This window comes from Aythya fuligula, chromosome 5, assembly GCF_009819795.1.
Source record: "Aythya fuligula isolate bAytFul2 chromosome 5, bAytFul2.pri, whole genome shotgun sequence".
NCBI classification, from domain to species: Eukaryota; Metazoa; Chordata; class Aves; order Anseriformes; family Anatidae; genus Aythya; species Aythya fuligula.
The window spans coordinates 34403645-34428642 of NC_045563.1; the positions used below are offsets into that span (position 1 = coordinate 34403645).

At 37.0% G+C, this 24998-nt stretch overlaps 1 protein-coding gene across 3 annotated transcripts in view; it reads left to right on the top strand.

Annotated features, from left to right (window-relative positions):
* The window catches only part of STARD9 (StAR related lipid transfer domain containing 9), a 106938-nt gene that overhangs the window by 14787 nt on the left and 67153 nt on the right, over positions 1-24998 (top strand). For 2 of the 3 annotated variants that reach the window (XM_032187767.1, XM_032187768.1), the window contains exon 3: positions 2265-2381. In XM_032187767.1, coding sequence (XP_032043658.1) covers positions 2265-2381 — 117 coding nt within the window. Of the gene's footprint in view, positions 1-2264; positions 2382-14588; positions 14630-24998 lie in introns of those variants that run through there. The other variant, XM_032187769.1, reaches the window with a different exon arrangement.

Sequence of the window (24998 nt, forward strand, 5' to 3'; positions counted from 1 at the left end):
TTTTTGCTCTATGCTTCATGCCTTGGTAAAAGACCAAGAGCTTTAAGAATAAATGTAATGTAGCCGTCTTTCACTGACAGCATTGGAGTTCACATGCAGGGGAATCAACCCTGTGTTTTAGACTCTTGTACTTAAAGATACTAATACTTAAAGCTGCCATGTTCCTTCACTGAATCAATGGGAATGGGAACCAAGCAATTTTGTGTTGTCAAACATCTGTCTGCTTGAAAGGCAAATAGATGAAATTACTGAGGTGATAGTGGGAGTTCTCAAAGATGGATGCAGTTTGCATTTCTTTATATCTGTGAGCAACTCAGTTATTCTAGCAGGCTGACTCAAGAAATACATAAGGTTTTGAACAGAAACCTGGGCAAAAATAGAACAAATGGTTTTGGACTCTACTTTTTTTTTTGGGGGGGGGGGGATTTTGTGGTATTCACTGTGGGTGTTCCTTTTTTTGAAGACAGAAGAAGGAAAAGCATTAGTGGTATAGGAGGTCGTATGGATGTGAAGTGTTGCTGATCTGTATACTTCATTTGTTTATTGGTACTGGTGTTGAGGCACTGGTGCTCTGAGAGTTTGCTAGTTCTCAGTCAGAATTATGGCAGTTGAGCTGACTGTGTTGCTGTTGGTAGGACAACACTTTCTCTGAAAAGAGGGCTAAAAGTAGTGCGTGATCATTTCCTCCCTGCTAGTCAGGTGTGAAAGCTTGCTGTCTTTGGAGAGTCTGAGATTCACTGCTTTGTGAAATAACTTTGCCTAATTCCTTGTATGTGTGATAAAGCTCTCCAGCTGTAAGCTGTCCCTTATTTTCCTTGGGAAGGCTTCAGTTGCCATGGCAACGCTGCAGGCCCCAGCTGGGAAGGCCTCTGTAGGCAGGTGGAGGCCTCAGTCCTGCCACTGGGTAATTGGGCCCAGCTGGGCCCTGTGAGACCTAGTGGGTTATAACTTTATTTTTTAAAAAGGAGCTTTGGGCTGCCTTGGGGTGCTGGGAAGATAAAGTGGGCTCAACAGGCCAGGTAGGGTTGTTTGGAGATGCAAGAGCCAGATTGTGAACATTTTCTCTTGTGACGTTACATAATTGGTGAGTTTCATAAAGGGAGTGAGTTTGTTTTCTGTGTAAACTAAATTTAGACAGCCTTTAATGAAGCCAAGTAAGTTTACCTTAGTGCATAAACTAATATTTATATACCAATGTTGACATTGTATTTGGGGTACTTGGTGGTTTTAGTTCAAAACAAAATAAAACCCTGCAAGTCAGTGAAGATCCCAGGCTTCACAAGGTACAGGCAGATCTGCTTCTGTCAGGCAGGAGGGTATTTTCCTGAGGTGAAGAGGTATCTTTTTTTGTGCGCGTCTTGGGCTTTTTTTGTTTGTTTGTTTTTATTTGTTTTTTACATGCTGTCATGGGAAGGCAGTGCCGCAAGCCATCTTTATCTATTTCTACAGAAAATCTAAGGAAATAAAAGGTAACTGCATAAAAAGAGCTCTGAATCACAACATGGTGGAAACATTATTACTGAAGATGATCAATAGTTTCATTAATGCCTTAAGTCGGGCTAAAGGAAATCTTGGTTGTACTTGTATCAATGTAACAACTTTAGAATCAAGTGGTGTTTAAAATAAATTAAATTCCTTTAATTTAAAATAACTTTAAATTACTTCTACTTTATTTTGCTTTTTATTGGTTTAATAAAAAACAAAACGCATGTGCAAAACTGTCAGAGGGGCCTGTAGATTCATTTTCAGTATTTCAGTCATTATTTCCGACTGCTCTGCTTAGAAAGGCTTCACTCATTGCTGTTAACTGGAAGAGGTTAGCCACTGTAGCGTGCAGTTACAGCAAAAGATGTATTAGCTTTCCAACACAACAAAGCAAAGGGGAAATAAGAATAGGCCTGTGTTTTTAAACAGAGAGTGAGAAAGTCTCTTTTTTTTTTTTTTTTTTTTTTGGTTCTTTTCACTTTGTGCCTTGCTTCTCTGATGCAGTTCTCTTGTCATTTTTCAGTTTCATTGAGAAACATGGAAAGAGTTGTGGAGCCTTCCTGCTAATATAGGCTGAAGAACCTTATCTATAGTAACTGAACCCTTCAGCAGGCCTTTCCTGCATCAGTCTGTGAATCAAAGGAAAATTAATTAAGAGGATTAACTGTTTTGCTGTTCCTTTTCTACAATACAGATCCTAGATAAATCTCCTATTATTTTTTAAAATGCTTGCTTTTTAGTCAAAATCGAAGTGAAATCTTTTTTCCTTCTGTTGTCAGGCTGACAATAGGCTTGATGGCACTTGGGACTCAAGAGAAAAGACTGTGGCCTTCAGTTTTGATTACTGCTATTGGTCAGTTGATCCTGAAGACCCAAAATATGCATCTCAGGAAATGGTAAGTGATGCTGTTCTTCATATATTTTTCCACTCTGTTCTGTCCTTTATTTTCACATTTAAAGTAAGTGATCGAGATGTTAGATGAAATTTCATTTTCGTATCTGCCCCCATCTTTTTCTTATATTGGTTGCAATACCCTTGTTTGTCAACTAATGAAAGCTTTCATTGGGTCTGCCAGCTTTGGTAATGATCATTAATTGTGATGTTCTGAGGACTCAAGCTTAGCAATGACAATTTTGCAGGGGGCCTAAAAGGAATCTTCTCAAAGAAGAAAGTTCTAAGATTAGACAAAAAGTTTCAAAGTGATTCTACCAAAAGGATCAATAGTGAAGTAATCAAATCTTTAAAAAGCAGTATTAAATTTTATTTACAGTTTATTTTGAACACTATTTCTTGCTAAATTATCAGAAATCTCTTAACTAAATATGACTCCTAGTAGTTTGAAGTTCCAGTGTTTGATTAAGAAGGTTGAAGAACTCATTATTAAAATATATTTTCTTTGTTATTTAAAAAATAATTATTAAATCTATTTTTAAATAAATAACATGCATTGCAAAGCTATCCAAAGATATCTCTGACTGCATACGATTATGTATGTCAGTATTAAAATGGGCTTTCACCGCGCTTTTTTTTGTCTTGTACCTTTGTCTTGTATCTTATTTCAATTTATTGTCAGGGCAGTTGTTCCCAACATTCCAACCTGTGTAACTTTGTTTTTCCTCAAAAAAAAACAAACAAGCTTTTCCACAGAAAGTATCACTTAAGACTGACCGAGTCCTGTGAAATTCTTATTTCTGGTGGTGGTGGGCACAGAATTGTTTTACTTCTAGGAGTCCATATTTGAATAACTATTAAATTTGGTGATATCAGAATGATGGGTCAGATTCTTGACTGTGTGAGACTTCCTGCTTGGCACAGAAACATGGAAAAGATTTGGGGAATTCAGGAAGTGTTTTTGTTTTTTTTTTTTTTAAAAAAAAGAGCACTCTTCTCTTTTAAAGAAGTACAAAGCACTAGATAAACTTCCACTGTAGGGATTGCAAATAACATCTTTGTGTTCAACTGTTTTTTGTGTGTGTTTTGTTTTGTTTTGTTTTTTTCTTGGTGTTGGTTGATTTTTCTCCCCAACCACTTTATGCTTTCTGACTTGCTTATTTGGGTGTTGTAGTCTTCATAAGCTTCTTTTATACAACTAGAAGTCTAGTTTTTAGAACTGTTGAGAATACAGTTGGCTTTCTAACTGACAAGGTTTAGCAAATGAAGTGTTGATAAACGCAGTCTGCCAAGTCAGCTTTGTCTCTACTCAGTATGAAAAGCGATTGGAGCTGCCAAATGGAAAATACAAATATTGGCTAGAAAGTGTAATAGTTGTTGTAAAATATATGTGCAACTGAAAAAGAATGTCAAATACAATATAAACAGCACAACTTCCTTGCTGGATCTGAGTAGGTATTTCAAATACTTAGGGAGTCTTGCATTAACATAGAATATAGTTTTATCCAATAAAAATACTGAAAGGGAAACGTGAATTCACTGGCCATAGAAAATTAAGTAAGTAGGCCATAGTTTCCTTACTCATGGCATAGCTGCCAAATGTGACTGCTGGCAAAAGGATATCTGTTCTGCTGCATGTAATTGAGTTGCCGAGCCTTGGATAGACCTGTTCCATGGGTTAAGAAATGTTTAAAGAGGGACTGGCACTTGGAGTAAGACCTGGAGTCATGAGTGAATTCCTTGGGCTTTTTACCTGTCTTGGTGATTGTAAAACCAGTAAAGCATTACTATAATCTCATTTAGAAGAGGGCTGCTGGCATACTGCAACTTTACTGTGCTTGTCTGCTTTTATCTGCCCTGTACACTGTATGAATGAAGTTTATTGTACTAATTCCACATTTTCATCAGTACTTCAGTGTTGAGGTCAAAGTTTCTAAGCCTCCTTACAGCAATAATGCTATTGGCAGCCTCAGGAGGTTCAGTTACGTTTTTCTCCAGTAAAAGCTTTCTTTCATGAGCTGATCTTGGATTATTGTTTCCTTGAAGATGTCATGCCAACTGTTATCATACATGGTAGGTGTATTGTTTGAGGAGGCAAGGCAGATTGAAGAATCTGCCTTCAGGTTCACTTTTGCAGAATGCTGTCTTTCAGTAAACTGCCCTTTTACTTTGTCCTCTGGACTGAGATATAAAAATGAAGTCATGGCAGCTCTTTTTGTTTTATTGTCACAGAATCCATAACAACTGTAGGGCTGCAAATTGTAGTGCCCAGATGAAAATAAGATTTTGAAGATACAGATCTGTTTCTCTGAATATGTGTTAGAGTTTAATGTGGATGTTAACATCGTTCAGGTTCTGAACAATGAATTGTTCAGAAATTGAATTGAATTCTAGAGATGACTACACACTGCATTTTATTCCCTATATACATGTATTTTGATTGTGTACTTCACAGACAGTTGTGACAGAGCTAAGTACTCTGTTAAGTACTTAAGTACATGTGTAAGTACTTTCAAAAGTTTAGATGTAAAATTCAATTTTATTGTTCTTTTTATTTTTTAAAAAGTGCTTTCTCTGCCACCTACCTGTATTCCACTTCTATTTGCCAAAACGTGGATCCATGTTGCATGCCTTGTTTGTTTCTCCTGATATGTTCATGTTAATATTTCTTCTATCCCTATTTTTACTTTAAAAGGGGGGAAGGGAAGAGATATTTTTCATTTTAGTTTGGGGAGAGCAAACCTTGTAATACAGTAAGATGAAGAGGAACTGAACCAAATTAATAATGCCTATGTAACAGACTATATGCCTCTTCTTTTTTTTTAGTAGCACTCTAACTAGAAGTCCTTTTCCCTTCAACGAGCTGAAGCAATCTCAAAAATAGAAATTATTTTTAAGTGTTACTGCCTATGTGTTTCTTTTGGGCTGAATTGAAAAAATAATTCTCACTTCAGGGATATACAAGTCTTCCTGATTAGCATTACATAAAGATCATAAACCCTGTCATATTTCTGAAAAGAGGACTGTTGGTTAATTTAAAAACAAAACTGATTTTTTGACTAATAAAAGACAAGCCTATTACTGCTGATGTCTGGGAAGTAGGTTTCTTAGCAGAAATAATCTGTTGGATAGCAGTAGGTTTCAGAAGATGACTTCCGCGGCAAGTGGATAGTCTTTGCAAATCAGTTATTCTCTCATTCAAAACATTTGTGAGGAACTAGATATAAGTTGGAGATTTGTTATCCTAATTTCTCTCCTGGTGAAATATGAATCTAATGTTTCTAATGATGACTCAGTAATTTGTAAGCTTAATTTAAATGTATAATAGCAGTGGTCTGAATTCTTAGTCTTCCTTTAGAAGATACATGAATTCTTCAAAAAATTTAAGATTTGTGAAATAGTTGAGCTGTGTAAGTGCTATGGTCACTTTCCAAGTTAACTGAATGCTATGTTTTGCAAAGGGCCCTCTGATTTTATATGGCCAGTTGGAGGTCCTTGGGCCTGTGTGGTGGTTTTACTTGAGCGGGCAGCCGAGCTCTACCACAACCGCTCTCTCACTCCCCCTCTCCTCAAAGAGGAATGGGGAGAAAATACAACACAGAGAGCTCGAGGTTTGAGATGAGAATGGTTTAGTGAAAGGGAACGGGGAGAAAAAGAAACAGTAAGTTTGTGCAGAAGCACAGAGAGAAGGAAAAAAAAATATTCTCTACTTCCCATTAATGACCAACGTTCAGCCATGTCCTGGGAAGCGGGACCTCAAAATGCTTAGTGGTTGTTCAGGAGGAACAGCCCCCTCCCCCACGAGAGCCCCCCTTTTATTGCTGAGACATCAGGTGTTATGGAATATCCTTTTGGTTGGTTTAGATCAGTTGCCCTGGTGATGTCCCCTCCCCATCACTTGCCCACCCCCAGCCTGCTGGCTCTTGGGGGCTTGGAAGGAGTCCTGAAGCTGTGCCAGCACTATGCAGCAGTAGACACAACACTGGAGTGATACCAGTGCTGTTCCAGCTACGAGTGCAGAGCACAGCACTGTGTGGGCTGCTGCAGGGAAAGGTGACTCCATCCCAGACAGACCCAACACAGCCTAGCCTGTCACTTGCTTTCTCACTGGGCGGGTGAATACTTCCCCATTGATGTAGAGCTGAGGTTTTCATCTCCCTTCACAGTGCAATTATTTACAAAGGGGAGTCTACGTTCTCTTTTTAAAGACAAGTTTATTCTAAGTGGATCTGTTGGTATATAAACAAAATAGAGGAACAGAAATAACCTCAGGAAAGAGTCATGGCTAAATCAAGCAGTCACTAAAGGAAAGAAGGAAAGGAAGCAGATACACTAAATCATTCGATGTACATGAGGTGAACAAGGCACTAGTGCTACATAGCAGAAAAATGAATATCAAAAGATTGTGTGTGAGTGGAGAAAGTACAGGTAACAAATAAGCATGAATAGAGGACAGGAACACAACATTTGATGGGCTAATAAGAAACAAAAGATAACTCTGAAAGACCATAAGCATCTAAGAGCAAAAGCTTATGCATGGTTTTTCTGATCTTACCTCTGCAACTTCTGTTGTGTTTTCCATGGTTATGAACAGTGGAATGGTTATTCCAAACCTGTCAGTCACTGTCAAATACAAATCACTGTGAAGATTTCTTTTTTGAGGAGGGGAATAAAAGAGACTCAAGCAAGTGCAATGTTTCTGTCCATGTTCCTTTTCCTGTCACTTTTCTGTTCCTTTTTCTCTTTGCCCTGACGCTGCAGAACTAGTTTGACTTCACAATGGCAGAATGCTTAAAGCCTGCACCTAAACTTTACCATTTGCATCCAGCAAAGGAGAGTTTCCCCACATTTCCCTGCTTTCTTGTACTAACCATTTTTTGGAAGGTGAACTTGATGCTGTACAAAACCCGTCTGAGTAAAGGGGGACACTTCAGTAAGAGTAACTCCTGCTTTGTCCTCCCTTGTACTTCCTCCACAAATGTCTTCAGGAAGCTGTGTGTAGCTTATGATTGTTCTCCGAAGACAATGTGGAAGTTATTACTCTGGCAATTGTGTAATTAGGGGATTACCCTCAATAGAGATTCATGACATGCTTCCATTTTGCAATAAAAATGTCTGCAAACCTGTAAGGCAGTAATGTTGTTTGGTAATGATATTGTAATGGTATTTGTTTAGGACTATAATTTCTAGCCTAATAGGCAGATTCAAAGAGGGTGATTCATTCTGATAGATGAGTAATAATTATTTTTAGGTGCTTTGAATATTAATTAATATTCATATAATAATCCAATAAATAAAAATAAATAAAAATTCATATAATAAATAATCCATAATTAATTTTTAGGTGCTTTGAAACTTTTAAGGTTGTGCCACAAATAACCATCTAAATGTAAATTTACTTAAATTGTAGCACTTCTCTTATCTGGCATAGAACAGGCTGATTCAATCTCTCAAATTTCCTTTGTAGTACCTAAAATAGCTCTTAATAAACCTTTCCTCAAGTCTGGTTTAGCTCCACCAAGCAAAGGAACTTGTTTAAAACCTCTGTAAAACTTAAATAAATACCCATTTAAACCCCACAGACAAAAAAGTTGAACAAAATCTTGAGAATGTTCTGCATGACTATAGAAGCCCATGCAAGTATTAAGTATTCTTCTAGCTGCTTATTAAAACTTTAGTCCTCAGCTTCCCTCCAGCCATCCTAGCCATCCGGTTATTGTGTATCCACAGTAACTGTGGTGGGCAGACTGACCCACAGGATGTAAGAGCAGGTATTTAAACACAGCAGTTGCCATAGATAACTGATGTGTAGTAATCTGTTCCTTTTGATAAGAGGAATACATCCCATGACTAATGGTCTATGAATGGTAGTAATGGTGAGACCCAGAAAGGTTTAAGCACTTATTTCACTAGCATCCAGGTCTCTGAAACAACTTTTGAAGATTCTAAGCTTAGGTTTTGTGACCTAGTGCACTGGTTAAATGGAGATTATGATCTCCCTGATAAACAATTTAGACCTTAGCGTTTTTACCTCATGTGTTGCTTCCTGAAGGAAGCCTGATACTCACATCAGTCAGGGTATTTCATACTTCTGGGCATGAGCTGGTGAGGATTTTGTTTTTGATTTGACATAGCACAGTAGGATAATGCAGGTATGAATACTCCTTCAGTATCTGAGTATTATCATTTTCAGTAATTTTGTGACCCATGCTGGAATCATAAAAACACTTAACCAAAAATTTCATGGCCGAAGAACAAGATGGAAAGCAATGCAAGAGCTCAGAGGTTGTTGTAAACAACTGAGTGTTGATACAGTCTTAGATATTTTTCCCTGAAAGATTATATCGATGAGAGATGTCTGCCTATCTACACAACAAAACCTTGTTTTCATGATTTAATATTGATTTCCCTGTGTATGGAGGTTGCACTGTGATATGATGCATGTAGAAAAGGGTGATCTTATGGGGTTTACAGTGAGAAAGCAGTAGGGGTATGCAAACAGGTCCTACTACAAATATCAGAAACTGTTCCTTATTAGCACTGGCTTACTAATATAACTAAATTACTAACATAATTGTGAACTGAAAGAAAGACTGATTCTTTGTGTGTGTGTTTACACTGTGCAGTTGATCCACTGAGGGTTTTACCAGATTGTTTAAAAGCAAAATAACATGTTAAATTCAAGACAGTTTATCTCTAAACTCTGTGTAACAAGTCATACAGGATCTCTCTGTATGTCCAATGCAAATGTATACTATGCTAGGGAGAACTCCCTTCCTTTCAGACACACCATTTAGCTTGATTGTCTAATTATTTCTGTCATTGTTCTTTTTTTTTTTTTTTTTTCATTAGGGAGATATTTTATTTCTGTGCTTTGAGCCCAGAAATGAGGTTTACTGAAGGAGGCTCCCATGACTGAACATAGATGACCTGTGGAAACAGCTTTTTCCATTTCTAATTTGTTTTTGAAGTATCATAATTGCTTTTCATCACATTTGACATGCTATTGTATTTGGTTTGGTGCTGTGTTTTCTTTTTTGTCTTTTTTTTTTTTTTTTTTAATTCTAGCTAAGAACAATAGCTGGGGAAAGGAGCAGAGGGGTAGATGATTTTCTTATCCCCCTGTCAGAGTGTAACTGAAAAGCAAACAAAAGGTGAAACCGATATGCTTGTTTTAATAAGCAAGGTCTTCAGTGTGATATTAAATTTAATGTTTGCTTTAGAGTATAGAAGAGTAAATGATGTACAACAGTGCTGTTAGGAACTGAAACATTGCAACATAATTTAGGACCGTTCATGGGACAGTCACTGTATTTGCTTCTTGTTTTGTGGTGTGGTGTTTATTTACTTTTTTTTTTTTTTTTTTAATACAATCAAAGTGCACTTCTGAAGAACTTGAATTGAGGAGCCTTTCCTTTCTCTCATGGAAGTTTGTGACACTTCTATGCCTCCATGTATTCTCTGTGATATTGAAGTTGTTAATTGTCTTGTCAGTTCTTGAGACAAATTGAAAATCCTTTATTTGGCATATGCACTTTATTATAATTTTTAGGATTAAGTGCTAGCTTAAATTTCTTAAAATTCTCAATTCCTTCTCTCTTCATCTTCCCCTCAAATCCTCTTCTCTCTTCCCTCCTTCTATTACAAGGAAGAAGGTGGCAGCAGAGGCTGTGGGTGTAAATGGCATTTTCTCATGAAATATTTCAAAGGCAGTAAGCATTCCACCACAACATTGTTTTTCTCCAACCCAGAGTGAGACAGAAGAGAAAAGGAGATCGTGCTGTAAGATAAAAGCTTTTTGTGTAATAACTGCATCGGTATATAAAGGGTTGTGAGGAGGGAAGGGAAACCACCATGAGCGCATATTATGGATCTTTTGCCAGCAACACAGCTGCTGTGTTCAGTTCACAATCAGATGAAGTCATTCTTTCTGGCTATACCAAGATTACTTTGCTCTGCAGAAAACTTGTATGGGAATTATATCGAATAACTGTAAATGTCAAAGCAGGCTTCCTTGGAGGACATAAAAAAAAATCAATTGTATTTTCAATTTGCTATGAGTAACACTAATTTTTTGCCTCCTGAATATATAACCCCTTTGGTTGTGAATAAATAAGGCACTGAATTAACTGAAAGAAATAATTATGTAGTTATTTGTATTCATATACAATTCTAATGCATGTCTACTTCAGATATGAAGCCTAAATACATAAAGAAGGATTAACCAGTATATTGGTAAAAAGTTGAGAAAACAAACAACAACAACAAAAAGCCTGCTTCAAATAGTGAAATAAGATGTTTTCTGAATGTAGCCATTTTTTGTATCTGCTGGTACTCATGTGCACTTGCTTGGTTTCCCTGATAGGCACCAAATGTTGCTCCCTGCGTACATAGAGCACTTTGTTTACAATAGGCAGGCAGCATAATTCACTAGATAACATTAAAAGGATCTCTAACTGCTTACAGCAACATAGGAAAAAAAATAAATACCAAATTCTTTGGGTTGCCAGTTGCCATGCATCTCACAGTGAGCCTGCAAGTTCTTCATCTACAGTTCTTCTGTAACCATGCATGTCTTGCAAGTGAAAGCAAGAACTTGGCACTGGTGACCTGCAGACTTCCTGAAGTCACGTGCCAGAATATAACTATTTAGAAGGATGATTTTTAAACTTATGGGTTTATTATAGAGGTAAATGTATTTTAAATCTGTAATATAGATAAGCTGTATGCAGCTGCTGATTGTTCTTTCTTACTTGGAGAGGAATATTCACAATTTCAATTCCCCTGTGTAAGTAAGTACACTACAGTTCTTCTTCCTTGTTTACAACAGAACAGGATCTTTGCCTCTCTTAATCTAAAATGAAGACCATTCCCTATTCTCATCTCTCTGTGAACAAAATCTCTTCATCTGCAAGTGTTTCCACAGCACGATTGCACACACAATTGAAGATCACATTTGTGGAACTTCCAAAGATTGATCCAAGACTAGCTTTTAACATACAATGTTTGTTTGTTTGTTTGTTTTTCCCTAATCTTTTAGTAGTGTTGTGTGAATAACTTCACAATTAGTTTGGTATTTGGGGAATTGAAATTACTGAAAAATTTGCCTGAGTTTCAACAAAGTATCCAAGATCTGATTGGTGTGCAAGTTCTGTAAGCATTGGATTGAAGGGTGCGCTACTGATAGACTTATAGTAGGAGACTGAAACAAGTTGGGTTGGGGGGGGGTGTTATTTCATGGTTTGTTTTTTTTTGTTGTTGTTTTTTTTTCCTCTTTAGCATGCGGCTGACTTATGAAAGATTTTATTGGGTAGGATTAAGCTAGCATTGAATAGTGAGATGCATTTATTGCAGCAGCTGTGGTCAAGATCAACACAGCCATTTTGTTTATTTCTGAAAACGTGCCATGTTTCTGACATGTTGCAGCAATGAGATTGGACTTGCATACATAAATAGCTAAAGACTGAAATACCTAAATGATGTGCATGTGCCCTGTATGACTTTTTATTAAATGTTGGGTATGAATAGCAACTGTTCCATTATAACAACAACAAAAAGAGACTTTTTTAATTTGTGCTTTCTCTTTTTATCTGTGCTAGTAGCTAACTTTTATACTTCTCTGTTAACTGAGATACGCCTCAGAAGCGTGTGTGGCCTTGAAGACTAACTGTATGAATCATCCTTTTGGCTGGATCTGAGCACCTGCATGTTGACTCTCAAATCTGTTTTGGTTTTAAACAACAGAAAGTCTGCCCCTGAGAGCTCAGTTGTGAAAAGCAAAATTAACATCTCTGTTCAATTGTGCTTTTTCTGCAAAGTAAGATTCTGTTGGCAGCACTCCTAAATTGCATAAGAAAGAGTGAAGATGAATAAAATGATTTCACTGTAGAAACACTTACTGTAGCCTTAGAACAGTAAAATCTGAATTCTGAATGTTAGTTTAGGTTCTCTTCCCCCCAGGTTTACATGCTATTATGGATATGTTCTCACTATATAACATCACAACTTCAGTGTTCTAAAGTCAGGACGTTCTCAGCCGAAGCACAAATCATAACTTTTTGTATCTTGGGCTGGCAAATATATTTTGAAGTATGTCTTACTAGACTATATCACTGTCAAGTGAAGTAGTTGCAGAATAATAAGTTTTAGAATGGAATATTTGAATCAATCCGTACTTGGTAAGTCATATTCCCAAAGTGCTGAATGGCAATGAAAGTTTTCCTGGATTTCTTTTTTGTGCCTGTGAGGATTGTCTTGATTTGAAATTACAGCTATGAAGTTTAATGTATGGCTCAGCTTCTGCTTTAATGTTATTCCAAGTGTGTTCCATCCTGGATTTTCAGACATAACTCTCCTGCATACGCATACATTTTTGAGAGTATATTCCTGGGTTGCATCATCGATACTGTGCACCTTACAATGTTGTTGGTGGATTTTCTTATGGAGAGAAGAGTCATTCTCTAAAAAGTATGTGTCTCATCCTATGTGACAGACCTAGGTAGTAAAACATCGGGTCTGAAAAATGACTAAATGACTCTCAGGAACTGTGAGGATCCAGCCCAGAATCGATTAATTTGTCCTACCTCATTTTTCGTTATATTATTTTTGTTTTCATGGTGATTTCACGGGCAGAGGCCCATGTATCGATGTCAGAGGGTAAGGAAAGCCTTCTCCAGTTAGTGTCAGAGAAGTAGAGAGAGAAAATTTGGGGGGCATATTTATTCAATTTAAAGTAGGCATACTTTCAGGGAGGATGTACATGTATTTGTATTTCATGTGTAGAATCAGCCTTTGTAGGATTACATTTTGTTAAGAATATGACTAAAAAGAGGAGCTGAAATTATTGGCGCAAGACTGCTTTGTTTTGATAGCTTATTTTTTCCGAGACCATGTTTTACAAGTTTTGCCCAGATGTTAACTTTAGCAGAAGTTTCTTTAATGTGCTTAAATCAGACTTCAGCAGAGCAGCATCCAAGAAAGAAGCATTTTCTTTGAAGAACAGAATGAAAGGAGACATGTCTTATCTTGTGTTAGTTTATGTTTGGTGTGTTCTGCTGTGGTACCAGCAAATGCATTTCAGTAACTGCTGACAGAGTTAACAATAGATAAACTACTTTTGGCTAGAACCAAAATGTTGAAAGCTTCATGGGTAATACTTTGGTAACATCACTGGGGATGAATGAGGTCTTCTAATGAACTTGAACTTGCCTCATGTATGCTTTGAACTTTTGCACCCCTCTCTCCAGGGACACGCAGCATCTCTGGGAACTTCTTGTACATAAGCAGTGTTATTGCAGGTAACTGGGATTACCCTGCATCATGCAAGTCATGTGTGATAGCCTCATGCTGTCCAAAGTGACGCTGCTCTGAGGCCCTTTTTCTTGCCTATCTTAATCTGATGCTCTTAGATGTGTTCCTGTTTCTTAATGAGTGAAAGTAATGTCCAGAGAAGTTTCTGAGTGACTAATATTTTTTCTTTATTGCTAAATTTTATGGCATCTTTCCTAATGGAACACAAGTTCTACTTTAAACTGCATGAGTTTCTGAATTCCCTGGCCTTTTCAGTAGCTAAACAGAACATAGGACCTAATTGCTTTTATCTTTGTGTGTGTTTCTCCTTTTGGTTCTGAAACTCGTTTTAGAACCAAGCCAATTTCATAGCTGCTTTAAAATAGAGATGGATAGATAAAGGTGGAATTGTGTTAAGCATCCAGAGGAATAACTGATATGAATTCGATTTCGTTCAGTGAGATTTTTTTCTCATATTGCAGAACTTCTGTACTTAAGTGCTCCCTGTGCTTATGTATCTTTTGCTGTTTTTAACTTAAATTCAATTCCGTAGAAACTTGAAAGAATGCTTTAAAGATATTTCTAGTCTGAAAACACAGATTTCAGAGGGTTGTAGAAATTTGCTTCCAGCTCCTCACATTGTTTTCCTTTACATAAATTCTGTATGCTTGGCTTTGCTTGGTACAGCACAAGGCTTCCATTGTCTTACATCCTACTGCATGCAATTTGCATAAATTTATTGCTCATTACAGTATATGGAATGTAATCTTTTTCTATTCCATCTGTTGGGAATGTAAGTGGCTTTCCACAGTTGAATGTCATTGGCACATTGAGCTGAAATAGAGAGCAAAGAAGATCAGGAGGTCATCTTTTACACCTCATTTTATTGGAGTTGATGTTTTTTTCCTCATTTTATTGGAGTTGATGTTTTTTTTCCTCACAGCAAATAGAGGCTGCATCTATGTAAGTAAACTGAGCGGTGTTACTTAATGCCAGGGAGTGTTTCCTGAGCACTGCAGCTTGGTCACTTGTGCTGCTGGGCTGTTAGAGTAGCTCCTGCTCCCGTTTGGGCTGGGATAGCCAGTACTTTCCCCAACAGTTTCCGTGTGCAGCTCAGGAACTTGCAGGGCCCACAGCCGTTCCTGAGGGACAGTTTGTGACCTTTTACATTGGCACCATAACTGACTGCTTCTCTGTGGGGTAGAAGAGAGCCAGCAGCATGTAAGCAGCCCTGATGGGAGGTGAAGAATTCTGCTCCCAGCAGAGGGATTAAGTGTGCAGAGTTAAATATAGGACTGGGCATTTATACACTGTGTAGTGTCTTTGTTTAATGCTTTCTTTAAACCTTTTTTTTAATGTGCTGTCCACTAGATGTCTAGCAGGATGTGCACTGTGGTGTTGTCCTGGTGCTCTGGTACACTTGACGAAAGATACTGAAGCCCCTCTCACCCTTAGACTCTGCAGAAATCCCTTTGAGTCTGTAGTCAGTGCTCTGAGTTATACAGAGCACTGTATTGCTTTTCCCTGTTTGTGCAGTCTTGATCAAAGCTGGCAGCAATGTTTAAAGCAAGAGAATTTGCTTGAGATGTTTATTGAGGAGATTACTATACAGGTGTTGATGTAAGAAGCACTATGCATCTGTTGTAAGTCATATACACTGGAAAGAGAGAAGCCTGAGGTGAATTTACTTGGAAAGAGATTGTCATCTTAACTAGAACAGTTGCCTGAAAATCACCCATAAGCTTCAGCTCACAGTTACTGTATTTTGATAATTTTCTAAAACTGAACTTCAGTTATTAGGAAATGTTATTTCTGTTTAGATGAATGCTGCAACTCTTTCCTACATGAAAGAGAAACACATTAAGTAGAAATATAGGCATTTTTATTGTTTTATTTCAGTACACCCTCAGGTTGTCTGAACCTGTCTTTTTTTGTATCAGTTTATCATAGTAAGGCAGTTATATTAAAAAAAAAGTTAATATTTATTTAGAACATACTGATTTAGCATATGCTCAGTAGAATAAACTTATCTGGGAGCAGAAATTATGTAATTAGCAAACTACAAGTGACAAAATATATACCTCATTGTAAAAAGTATTGTACCAACATGTTAGAAACCAAACATAGGAGGGTGTGTAGTTACTTAAACCTCATGTAAATATATGAATGTTTTGCTGTTCAGTCCTTTTTAAGTCATACTTCTGAACCTCCAGATCTTTGCCCACTTCATGTCTGTTTTAATGTGCTGCTCCACAAGAGGTTTTAATATGTAAAGAAATGAAATTTAATATATCCTTAATTTGGGAGAACTTTAAAAGCTGATGAAATTTCTGTCTTCTGCCTCATTTAAAAAAAAAAAAAAAAAGGGGGGAAAAAAAAAGCTTAATGTAGTTCATTAGTCGTAGATGAAATTATGCTGTTTTCCTTAGGCAATCAAATGTGCTCCTCTGCATAGTTTTGGGGCACTTTTTTCCTTCCTTCCTTCCTGGAAAATATCATGTCTTACAGGCAAGCACAAGTATTATCTTCACAGGAAATGGCTTGTAATAATACTATGAAAAAAAGTTTTGTGACATTTTGCCAATTGGTCTTTGTTTGTCTTGGTAATACTAAAGAAGTAGTTTATTACTGAGCTTGCAATGACACAGAAATATGTGACTTTGGGACTTAAGAATCCCCTGGTTCTCATGCCTGTTTGTTCTCTAATCTTCAGCAGATTTGCATGACTCTCTATTTGAAAATATATGTAGTGGTAAGGCTTTATGGAAGTATTCAAGTGATTGATTTCATAGGTATTTTACCAGCTACTTTTAAGATGTTTTACAGGTGCTGAGAAGCAGCTTCCTTTTTGCTTTCTGTCTATTTAACAATGTGTGTAGAACAAAGCATTGGCAGTTTTCGTGGTACATCATGCCCATTTTTGAGGTTACTGTGATATGAAGTGAGGGGGAAAAGAGAAAGACTGCATGAAGTAGTAGTGATGTCCAGCCTAAGCAACATCTGTCACTGGAGGAGCAAATACAGAAGAAAATAGCAGACCCTGCAGCCTTTTTAATGTAATACATGTATTTCCAATTAGGTGAGATACGATTGTTCATTGCACCTTTTGGCTGTTCATATACTGCTCCTCAGTATTTGTAAGCTGGAAATGAACAGGGGCGGCTGACCTGGCAGAAGAGTGGAATTGACAATTTACTCAACCACTAGTCTTGGCAAACTTTGTTGTTAATATATTGCTAAGAATAAAATGCCAAGAGTTCTCTGCTTGAACTCATGTTTGACCTTAAATTCCCTCCCGTTGTTTGGATTGTCCCGGAAACTACTAAAACCATACTAATTTAGCAAGTATGTTGCACAGCTTCAAAACACTTCTTGAAAATAGTTGTGGCAAGTGTTGTAGACAGACTGTTTTTTACGTGATTTTAAAAAATAAAATTTAGTGCTGCAATAATAGTAATCATTGAATAGCTAAACCAAATTAAGATAATTGTAGGAGGATTTGTCTGCTGGTTTTGAGTTTTCTCAGTAGACATCTACGTGATTTCTGAGTTCATACAGGTATGTATACTTTTCTATCACATTTATTCTTTTTGTAGATGTCAGTTGTACATTTTGTCCTCCCAGTGTTCAGGTAGGTTCAGAACATGATATAAAATGTCTCGTTGCTGTAAATGGCTTAACTCAGTGGAAACAGCAATATTGCTTGTCTCAGTACCTGTGAGAACAGTGGTAGTAGATTCCTCCATTATGAGCTACACTTCGTGAAGATAGTTGGTCCTTCCGTCAAGTCTGGGCTGAAACCTACATGTGTGCGAGGAAGGATGATAGGTTTTCTATTCTTCAACCTGTTATTTTGGCAATATGCCCTGCATGTATTCTAAAAACTAGCCAAGGTTGCCTAACAGAAAGCATGTGGTTTTGTCTACCATCTCATATATTTGGAAATGCTTTATTTTCAGGAAACAAGTAACAGGGAAAAAAAATCCGTCTAATGATTAAAACAGATTTATTCCCAGGTCTAATGCCTAAAACTAGGAATTAAGTAATCTCTAACTCTTCCTTTTTTGAAAAGCAAAAGTCAGAAGTGACTGCTGCATGTTAGAAATAACTATCTTCTGAACCTTCTCATCCCTCCAGTTTAGGAGTCATAATTTATTTTGAATGTGGGAACTTCTGGCTAAAATGTCAACATTTCTAGTTCATACGGTCACATCATAAAAAGCAAATACTGATACATCTTGTTTTATATTCCAAATTATAAACACAATACATGTCTAGATGTAAAGTGTGTTGTAGAATCAGATTAAAAGTTGGTTCTTCAATTCATCTGTAAAAATTTTAGAGAATTTATTTTTCACTCAGCAAATTAGATGAGACAACCAGTGTACTAGACTAAAACACCATGGTAAGCCACTCTTCTTTGCTTAATTGCTGCTGATGACATGCAAAATATAGATTCTGTAATCCTAACCTTGACAAGTGAAAGTGCCTTTGCTTTTGAATGTACAGGAAAGCACAGTTATTGCAAGAAATCTCATGCCTGTTTTTTTTTTCATATGTGCTGGTAATAATACAGTTGAGTATAAAAGTGGAGAATTTTGTAATAGTTGCTCTTCATTAGGTTTTTCATGTTCTGAACTTGGAGAGTGGAAAATAATTTAAAAATGAAACTGTGTTCAAGTAGTTTTTTTAGAGCTTCATTTTTTGTGCTCTTTAAAGTCTTCATGGAATACTTTGAGTCAATTTTCAATGTAACTTTTAAAATTTGGTACTTCTGGATTTTCTTTTTTTTCAAGATTTTGCTTTTTATTAGCTTATAATATTTATGTAGAAAATATTCAAGACACTATTGAAACAGTGACTGTATCACCTTCCCCAGCAGTCAGAGCTGTAATTCTCAAAAACTGACATTTGAGGTGCAGTTGAGGCTAAGCACAGGTGAGCTCCATGAACAAGGATCCTTGCTCCATGAGCAAGGATCACCTAGACTTAGCAATTCTAGTGACGCTATATGAGAGTAGAGAACTGAGCTTATTTCGAAGAAAGTATATTCTAGTTTTAAGAATTGTTCTCCACTGCAGTAATTTAAGAGCTGATGATCTGATAGCAAAAACATTAACTTGAATTAGCTGATACATGAAAAGAGAATACCCATTTCTGGCTGAAGGGAGAAAACGCAGAATAGTTATTCTGATAAAGTTGTGCTGTTCGAGTATTACAGAAGATTCTTAGCTCTTACTGAATTACTGAAAAATTTGCATCACTGCTTTTTTTTTCCCTCTCCTTGGAATAAAATCAAGGAACAACCTTTTTTTCCATCACCATCCTCCGTTTTCTTCCAAAATTAATGGGCAATTATTTTCAGAGACAGATGAGAATCAATACATGTTCCTGCTGCCTTAAACAATAAAACTTACTAATTTTTTTTGTTGTTCTTTATTTTTCTATCACATGAAATCACAGACATCCGCTAATGACCTGGGAGCCTAGCCAAGAGCTAGCAGTGGTGGGAGAATAAGCAGGATATTTATAACTTCATTATTATCCGTTATTTATTCCTTACTCTTTCTATTGCAAAACGGAGAGGTTTTTCTTTTAATATTGAGTTCTAACAGCTCTCTCAGAACTTACTTTGTTCATTTTAAGATGATATCAGTAAAAGTGCTCTCTTTTTTTTTTTGTTTTTCTAATGGTATCAAATGCTAAGCATTGTGATTAAAAATCCCATGATTTTTTTCCATTTAAGACAGTAAAGGACATGAAGTCACTGCTGGGCCAGTGAACTAGGATATCTAAAGCATTTCCTGCTCTTGGTGAAGTAAAACGGTGTGACTGTGGGGAGCTCATGCTGCTTCTTCCCCCTGTGCCATTAGTTTTTGCTAGACCTTTTTTTTTTTTTTTTTTTTTTAAAAAAAAAAAAAAAAAAAGTGAAGTTTGTAGTTTCCCCTGTGATATCATTCTCACATTTTCTGCCTCAGAGTTCACTCAGGAAACCTTTTCCTTCACTGTGTGCTGGTGAAGATGCACAAAGCGGAGGTGAACTCTGCCGTCAACTCAGCAAAAAGTGCTTGTGGGAATAGAACAGCACTCAAACCTTCAAACCCCACATTGCTGGCACAGTGCAACAAAAGCAGCTGCTCACCAAGCTGCTTGTAGACACAGGGTTGCAAGTTGCATGTAGCTATTTGTAATTTTCTCCTTCATCCTCTGAAAATTACAGAAGGTTTAAGGAACTAGAATATGGAGTGGTACTACAGAGTAGCCAGTCTTTTGCACAAGGTAGGCTTAATAAAAAATCCTGGTTTTTGAGCATGTCTTACCTTTTGGTGTGTATTTTTTTTCTTAACACACCATCAGTTTGATACCACCCCCCAGCTATCTTTTTATTGCAGTAGTACCATGGCAGAAGTTCCCGTATCACAGGAAGACTTGCTGGCTCTTCAGCCTCGCAACAAACGAGAAGTTTTCTGTAGTGGGGTTGTAGCTGAGATGTCTGCCTGAAGTCTAGGATGGAGATCCAGAATTGTTCAACTCTTCTGACTTCTCCTTTTGATGCATATGAGAACTTGTATGTGGCTACATAACTGTACCTTTAGGGACCCTATTAAATAAGTGGAACAGGGCTCTTGGAAAAACAGAGTACCTGTAGGAATTTACAGAGCCTCTACATAGAAAGTGGTTTTAAGTCTGCAGCCAGACCTCTGCCAGGTGATCTGCAGATTTAGATCAGGAAAAGGATGGGTTATCTTAGGGGACTGTTTCTTTCCTGCAGTTTCCCTTAAATAGTGATGCTCTGTGCCCTTAAAAAGCAATAACCATTAGCTTTGGGGGGAAAATGGCAGATGCTTTCAGCGAGTCTTCCTAACAAGTGTTTGCTGTTCTCCTGGACAGAATTACCAACCTACCATCTGCCTTGTATTTCAGTAAGCTAGATCAAAGGGGTTTCACTTGGTTGCTAATGGGTAGGATGCTCCTATGCTCATTCAGTAGGCAGAAGAAATAGCAGAATAAAACCCACCTGTTAATGCAAGATATAATGTGTAAATCTTGAAGTATCCATTAATAACGCCTGAAGTTATGTAAGTTGTTTTCTGTGTGGAAAGGTTTATCACAACTGTATCCGGACTGAGTCAGATAATGGTACAGTATCATAAGCTGTGTTTTTTGGATTGCATCACTGTTGCATTCAGATTGTGGCTGCTGTTTTATAATTCCAGTGATAACGTAAGAATCCCTGCTGGGCAGGAAAAAAGGGATCTGAGATGAGTGTGTGGTTTTGTAAAGGGAGATGAAAATACCAGGTGGTATTTTTGGGATAGGTATCTGATCTTTCAGGTTGATGTTTAATATAAAACACCAGCAACTTTTTAAAAGGAGGGGGCAGTTGTGCCCATGGTGTTGAAGCACTTTGGCAGTTCTAAAAATGTCAAATTTTTGTCAGAATATTTATAAATTAGATTGATGTAGTAAGCATAGTTTTTATTTTTTATCAAAATTAGAGAGGTTTTTGATAATCAGATAAAGTCTATTTTCATGATTGTGTAATTCAGTGACAAAACAGCAGAAATAGTTTCTCATTCTCCCACCATCCATCCAGAGGAAAAATATATACTTGTAACGTTGTCTATGACTTTTTCCTAGCACTTTACAGTTTACGTAAATACCTTAACCAAGGCTGAACTTCCATGCTGTTGAATATAATGTGTGTGTAAGTACATTATGATGCACACAATAAACAGCTTTTGCACTGGAAAAAGTTACAGCTGATAAGATGGACAAAGAAATCATTGTTGTGTTCCACAGGGGGAATTAAAGCACAAAGGGATTTAAGGACAGGCAGGAAGCCTGTTGGCAGAGCCAAAACCTGAGCGCTCTCAAGTTCTCCTGCAAATGCCCCTGCCACAGGCCAAACTGCTTGAGTTGGAGGGAAGCCTGCTCTTTCACTCTGCTATTTCCTGTTCGACTGGGAAAAGAGACTGAAAAGGCTGGACAGAGGGAAGGAAAAGAAGTAATCCTTGCTGTGAAGCTGTGGCCTCTCAACAAGAGGGAAGAAATTTTCCCAAACTGACAAATGCCTTGTTTCTTTTTCCTTCCTCTCTTTGATTTGAATGGGATAATGTTGCTGAAGTAATCCTAATCTCACAGTAGAGGTTTCTGTGCAGTTGATCAGCATAATGCACTTCCCTTTGCTTGCATTTCCTGTGTGCAAAAGTCCATCAGCTAACATTTATTCAATATTCTTTAAGAGAAAACACGTGCAGAAGAAGCCTTGCATTATTGGAGCAAAATCCTAGATTTATTTTCAGATATTTTTTTCCTTGAATCCTCTTTCTGCCTTTTCTTATTGAAATTCATCTTTGGAATTTTTTGGAGATTGTGGAACAGAGGTGCTCATTATTTTGGCAGGAAATGTTCAGTTATGAATTTTATTTCATGATTTTTTTTCACCTTAAATGCAGGTCTTGGATGCTGTATATCAGATGAAGAAGCAATTTTAAAAACAGAATTGGCACAGACAATAACAGCTGTAGGTGGGCCAGTTTCTGTAAGGAAACCATATGAAATACGAGGTACTGCATATCTGCAGTTCATAGTGAAGGTGGTAGCAAATAGATACTACAGAACTGAGCTTCCTATGTCTTACTATTCAGAAACTTGCTTAAACTGTCCTGACCTACATGTTGAAAGCAATTTTATGTGTAAGTAACAGTAGTCCTTTTAATAAGCCCATTTTGTACCAGCATCTGCTGAAATTGTTTTGATCAAGTCCTGAAGTTTTCTGGCTACGGATGAGGCATCTTTGCTTGTGTGCATGGCAAGTCTTCCATGGAAATTGAGCAGATGAGTTTTTTCAGCATTTATAAAGTCAATTGTTCTATAGTGAAAAGCAGCTGTTAAATAGGACCATAATGGTCCTATTTAAGTTCAGTCTCTTCCTCTTTCATTAAATCAGTGGTATTTTTAAAGGCTATTTTTAAATTGTGCTGTGCAAGAAGATAATCTTCTGGTTTTGGCCCTGGTTATGAACCAATGGGAATTTAATGTTAGTATTCTAAGTTTAGGCTAATGTTCTATAGTACAAGCCGTTTTCTTTTAGTGAGTTGTTTGTTGATGTTCATGGACTCTGACTTTAAGAAGTGGTGATTTTATTTATTCAAATCCTTTTTCTCTTTTTAAATTACCAGAAGTGTTTATTCTTTTCTCTTTTTCCTTGACCACACTCCCCTGGAGTTTCTGAAGTTTCCAAGATAAGTTTAGATTCCTGATGATGATATTAAATATTGTCTATTTCAGACACTTGCAGATCAGGAAGCACTTACTGTACCAGTAAGACATGATAAACCTTTTTATGATTTTTTTTTTTTATTATTCCTAAAAGGTGTAGCTCGTTCCTCCCTCCACCTCTGCTCTGGTCAGAGTTGGTTCTGGCCTGTTCATTGTAGTCTGAGCCAAATCCAGACATTGCTTTCCAGAAGTTATTTAACCTTAAAATCAAATAAAAGTAATTTATCAGTGATGTTCCCTTAAATTTGCAAGCGTGGCATTGCGTGCTGTCCCTGGAGGTTTACTGGATTTTTTTTCCATGTCACTCGGAGACTTGGCATGTATTTCACTTTCCCAAATTATTCAACCCTAAGGCATAACAGACAATTTACTGTAGTTTAAAACAACTCTTTTTTTGTTTCCTTCTGCAATTCAGATCCTGATTGGATTAAGAAAGGACAGCTTTATACTCTTGAAGTTCATATTGCCAAAACTTCATTCCTGTTAGAATGCCCCCATTATCTTTGAAATTAAAGTATTTCTTACTGTAGAAGGGACATTATCACACAATAAAGAGATTGTAGTTACAATGTCAAATACGTATTTACTATCAACAACTGTCCTAGTTGCATATAATTAATTCAATGAAAAGTCAAAGATGCTGATATTAACTGGGCCTTGTGCTAACTATTCACTAGCATTGATTCGTATGCATTAAAGGAGAGTTTAATGATTGCCAGCTGTTTGTCAGGATCAAAAGAAATGTGACAGCCAGCATGCTTCTATCTTAATTTGTGTGTGATGCATAGAAAGGTTGTAATATAACAAAGTCCCAAGTCATCACTGTTGATAATAAATGTCTGCCACTTATAGTGTCTGGTTGGATGTACTTCATGCAACAGTTTATTTCTTCTTGGCACTAGCGCAAAAATTATGTATTTTCATTCCAGAAGAAAATGCAATCATGTGTCTGGTATGCATATTTGTATGCACATGTGCGAGTCTTATGATAAAATGTGATATACTCAGGCTGCTCTATAGCGTATTTTTCAGTGCCTTAAAAGCTCTTTGTAGTAGCTTTTCTTCTTTCTTAAATATTTTTGACTTTGAAGCCAGCAAGAGATAGTTGAGAAGGCCTTGTATTGAAGGCTTGTTGAAATAACTAATCTAAAGAGAATGTAACTGAGGGAGGTGAAAGATGTTGATCAAATCACTGGTATTCCAGTGCACTGGCTATGCATTTGGAAAATAGTTTCTCTACTTTGGAGAGATGGTGTAATAGTTGAAGGCATTGATGACTGCAAGGTCCTTCTGCACTTCTGGGCTAGGATCTTGTAAGTTCCTGCATCAGCTGATGCAGTGTGTGCTTGGACTCTCCAAAGCTTTCATCTTCACCACAGTAGCAATTACATACCTCGTATGCACAAGTGCAATTTATATTTCAGCCTGATAGTATAACCAAAGAGGAATGAAAAAGAGTTATTTGTATTTAAAGGGTCTAAATAAATGGGTCCAAAAATCTTCAAGAAAACAGGTGAGATTAAACCAAATATAGTTATATTTTTAACTGAATGAAAAAGAGAAGTAGCCTCACTGACATAAACCTGTAAACCTTAACTTTAAAAAAAAAAAAAAAAAAGTTTTAAATGCTTTTTTCTAGTATGGATGAGCTATGACTAATGCTGTAATTTTCGAGAAATTAAGTTCTGTGATTCATTATCTGAGTTAGAAATAAGCTGTAAAACTTTAGTTGCTGCTTAAGAATTGGTAAATGTTGTACCTTAGTAGATAACAAGTCGGTTTTATATGATCCTCCATGGGTTCTTAGAGGCAGGACTCCTACTACAATCTTTGTGTGTGCTTCTAACACAGTACAGCTGCTAACGTAAGATTTCAGTGAGTGGCATAACTTCCCTGTTCTGCAAGTACTCTTCTTTAACTCTTTGTTTTCTTGTGCTTTCTAATGGAGTATTGAAGTACATTTTCAACTGTTTCAGTGATCTGTTTTTGTGCTTGAAGTAAATGATTCTTATCTGTTATATAAATAGGCTCAACCCCAAGTATGTTC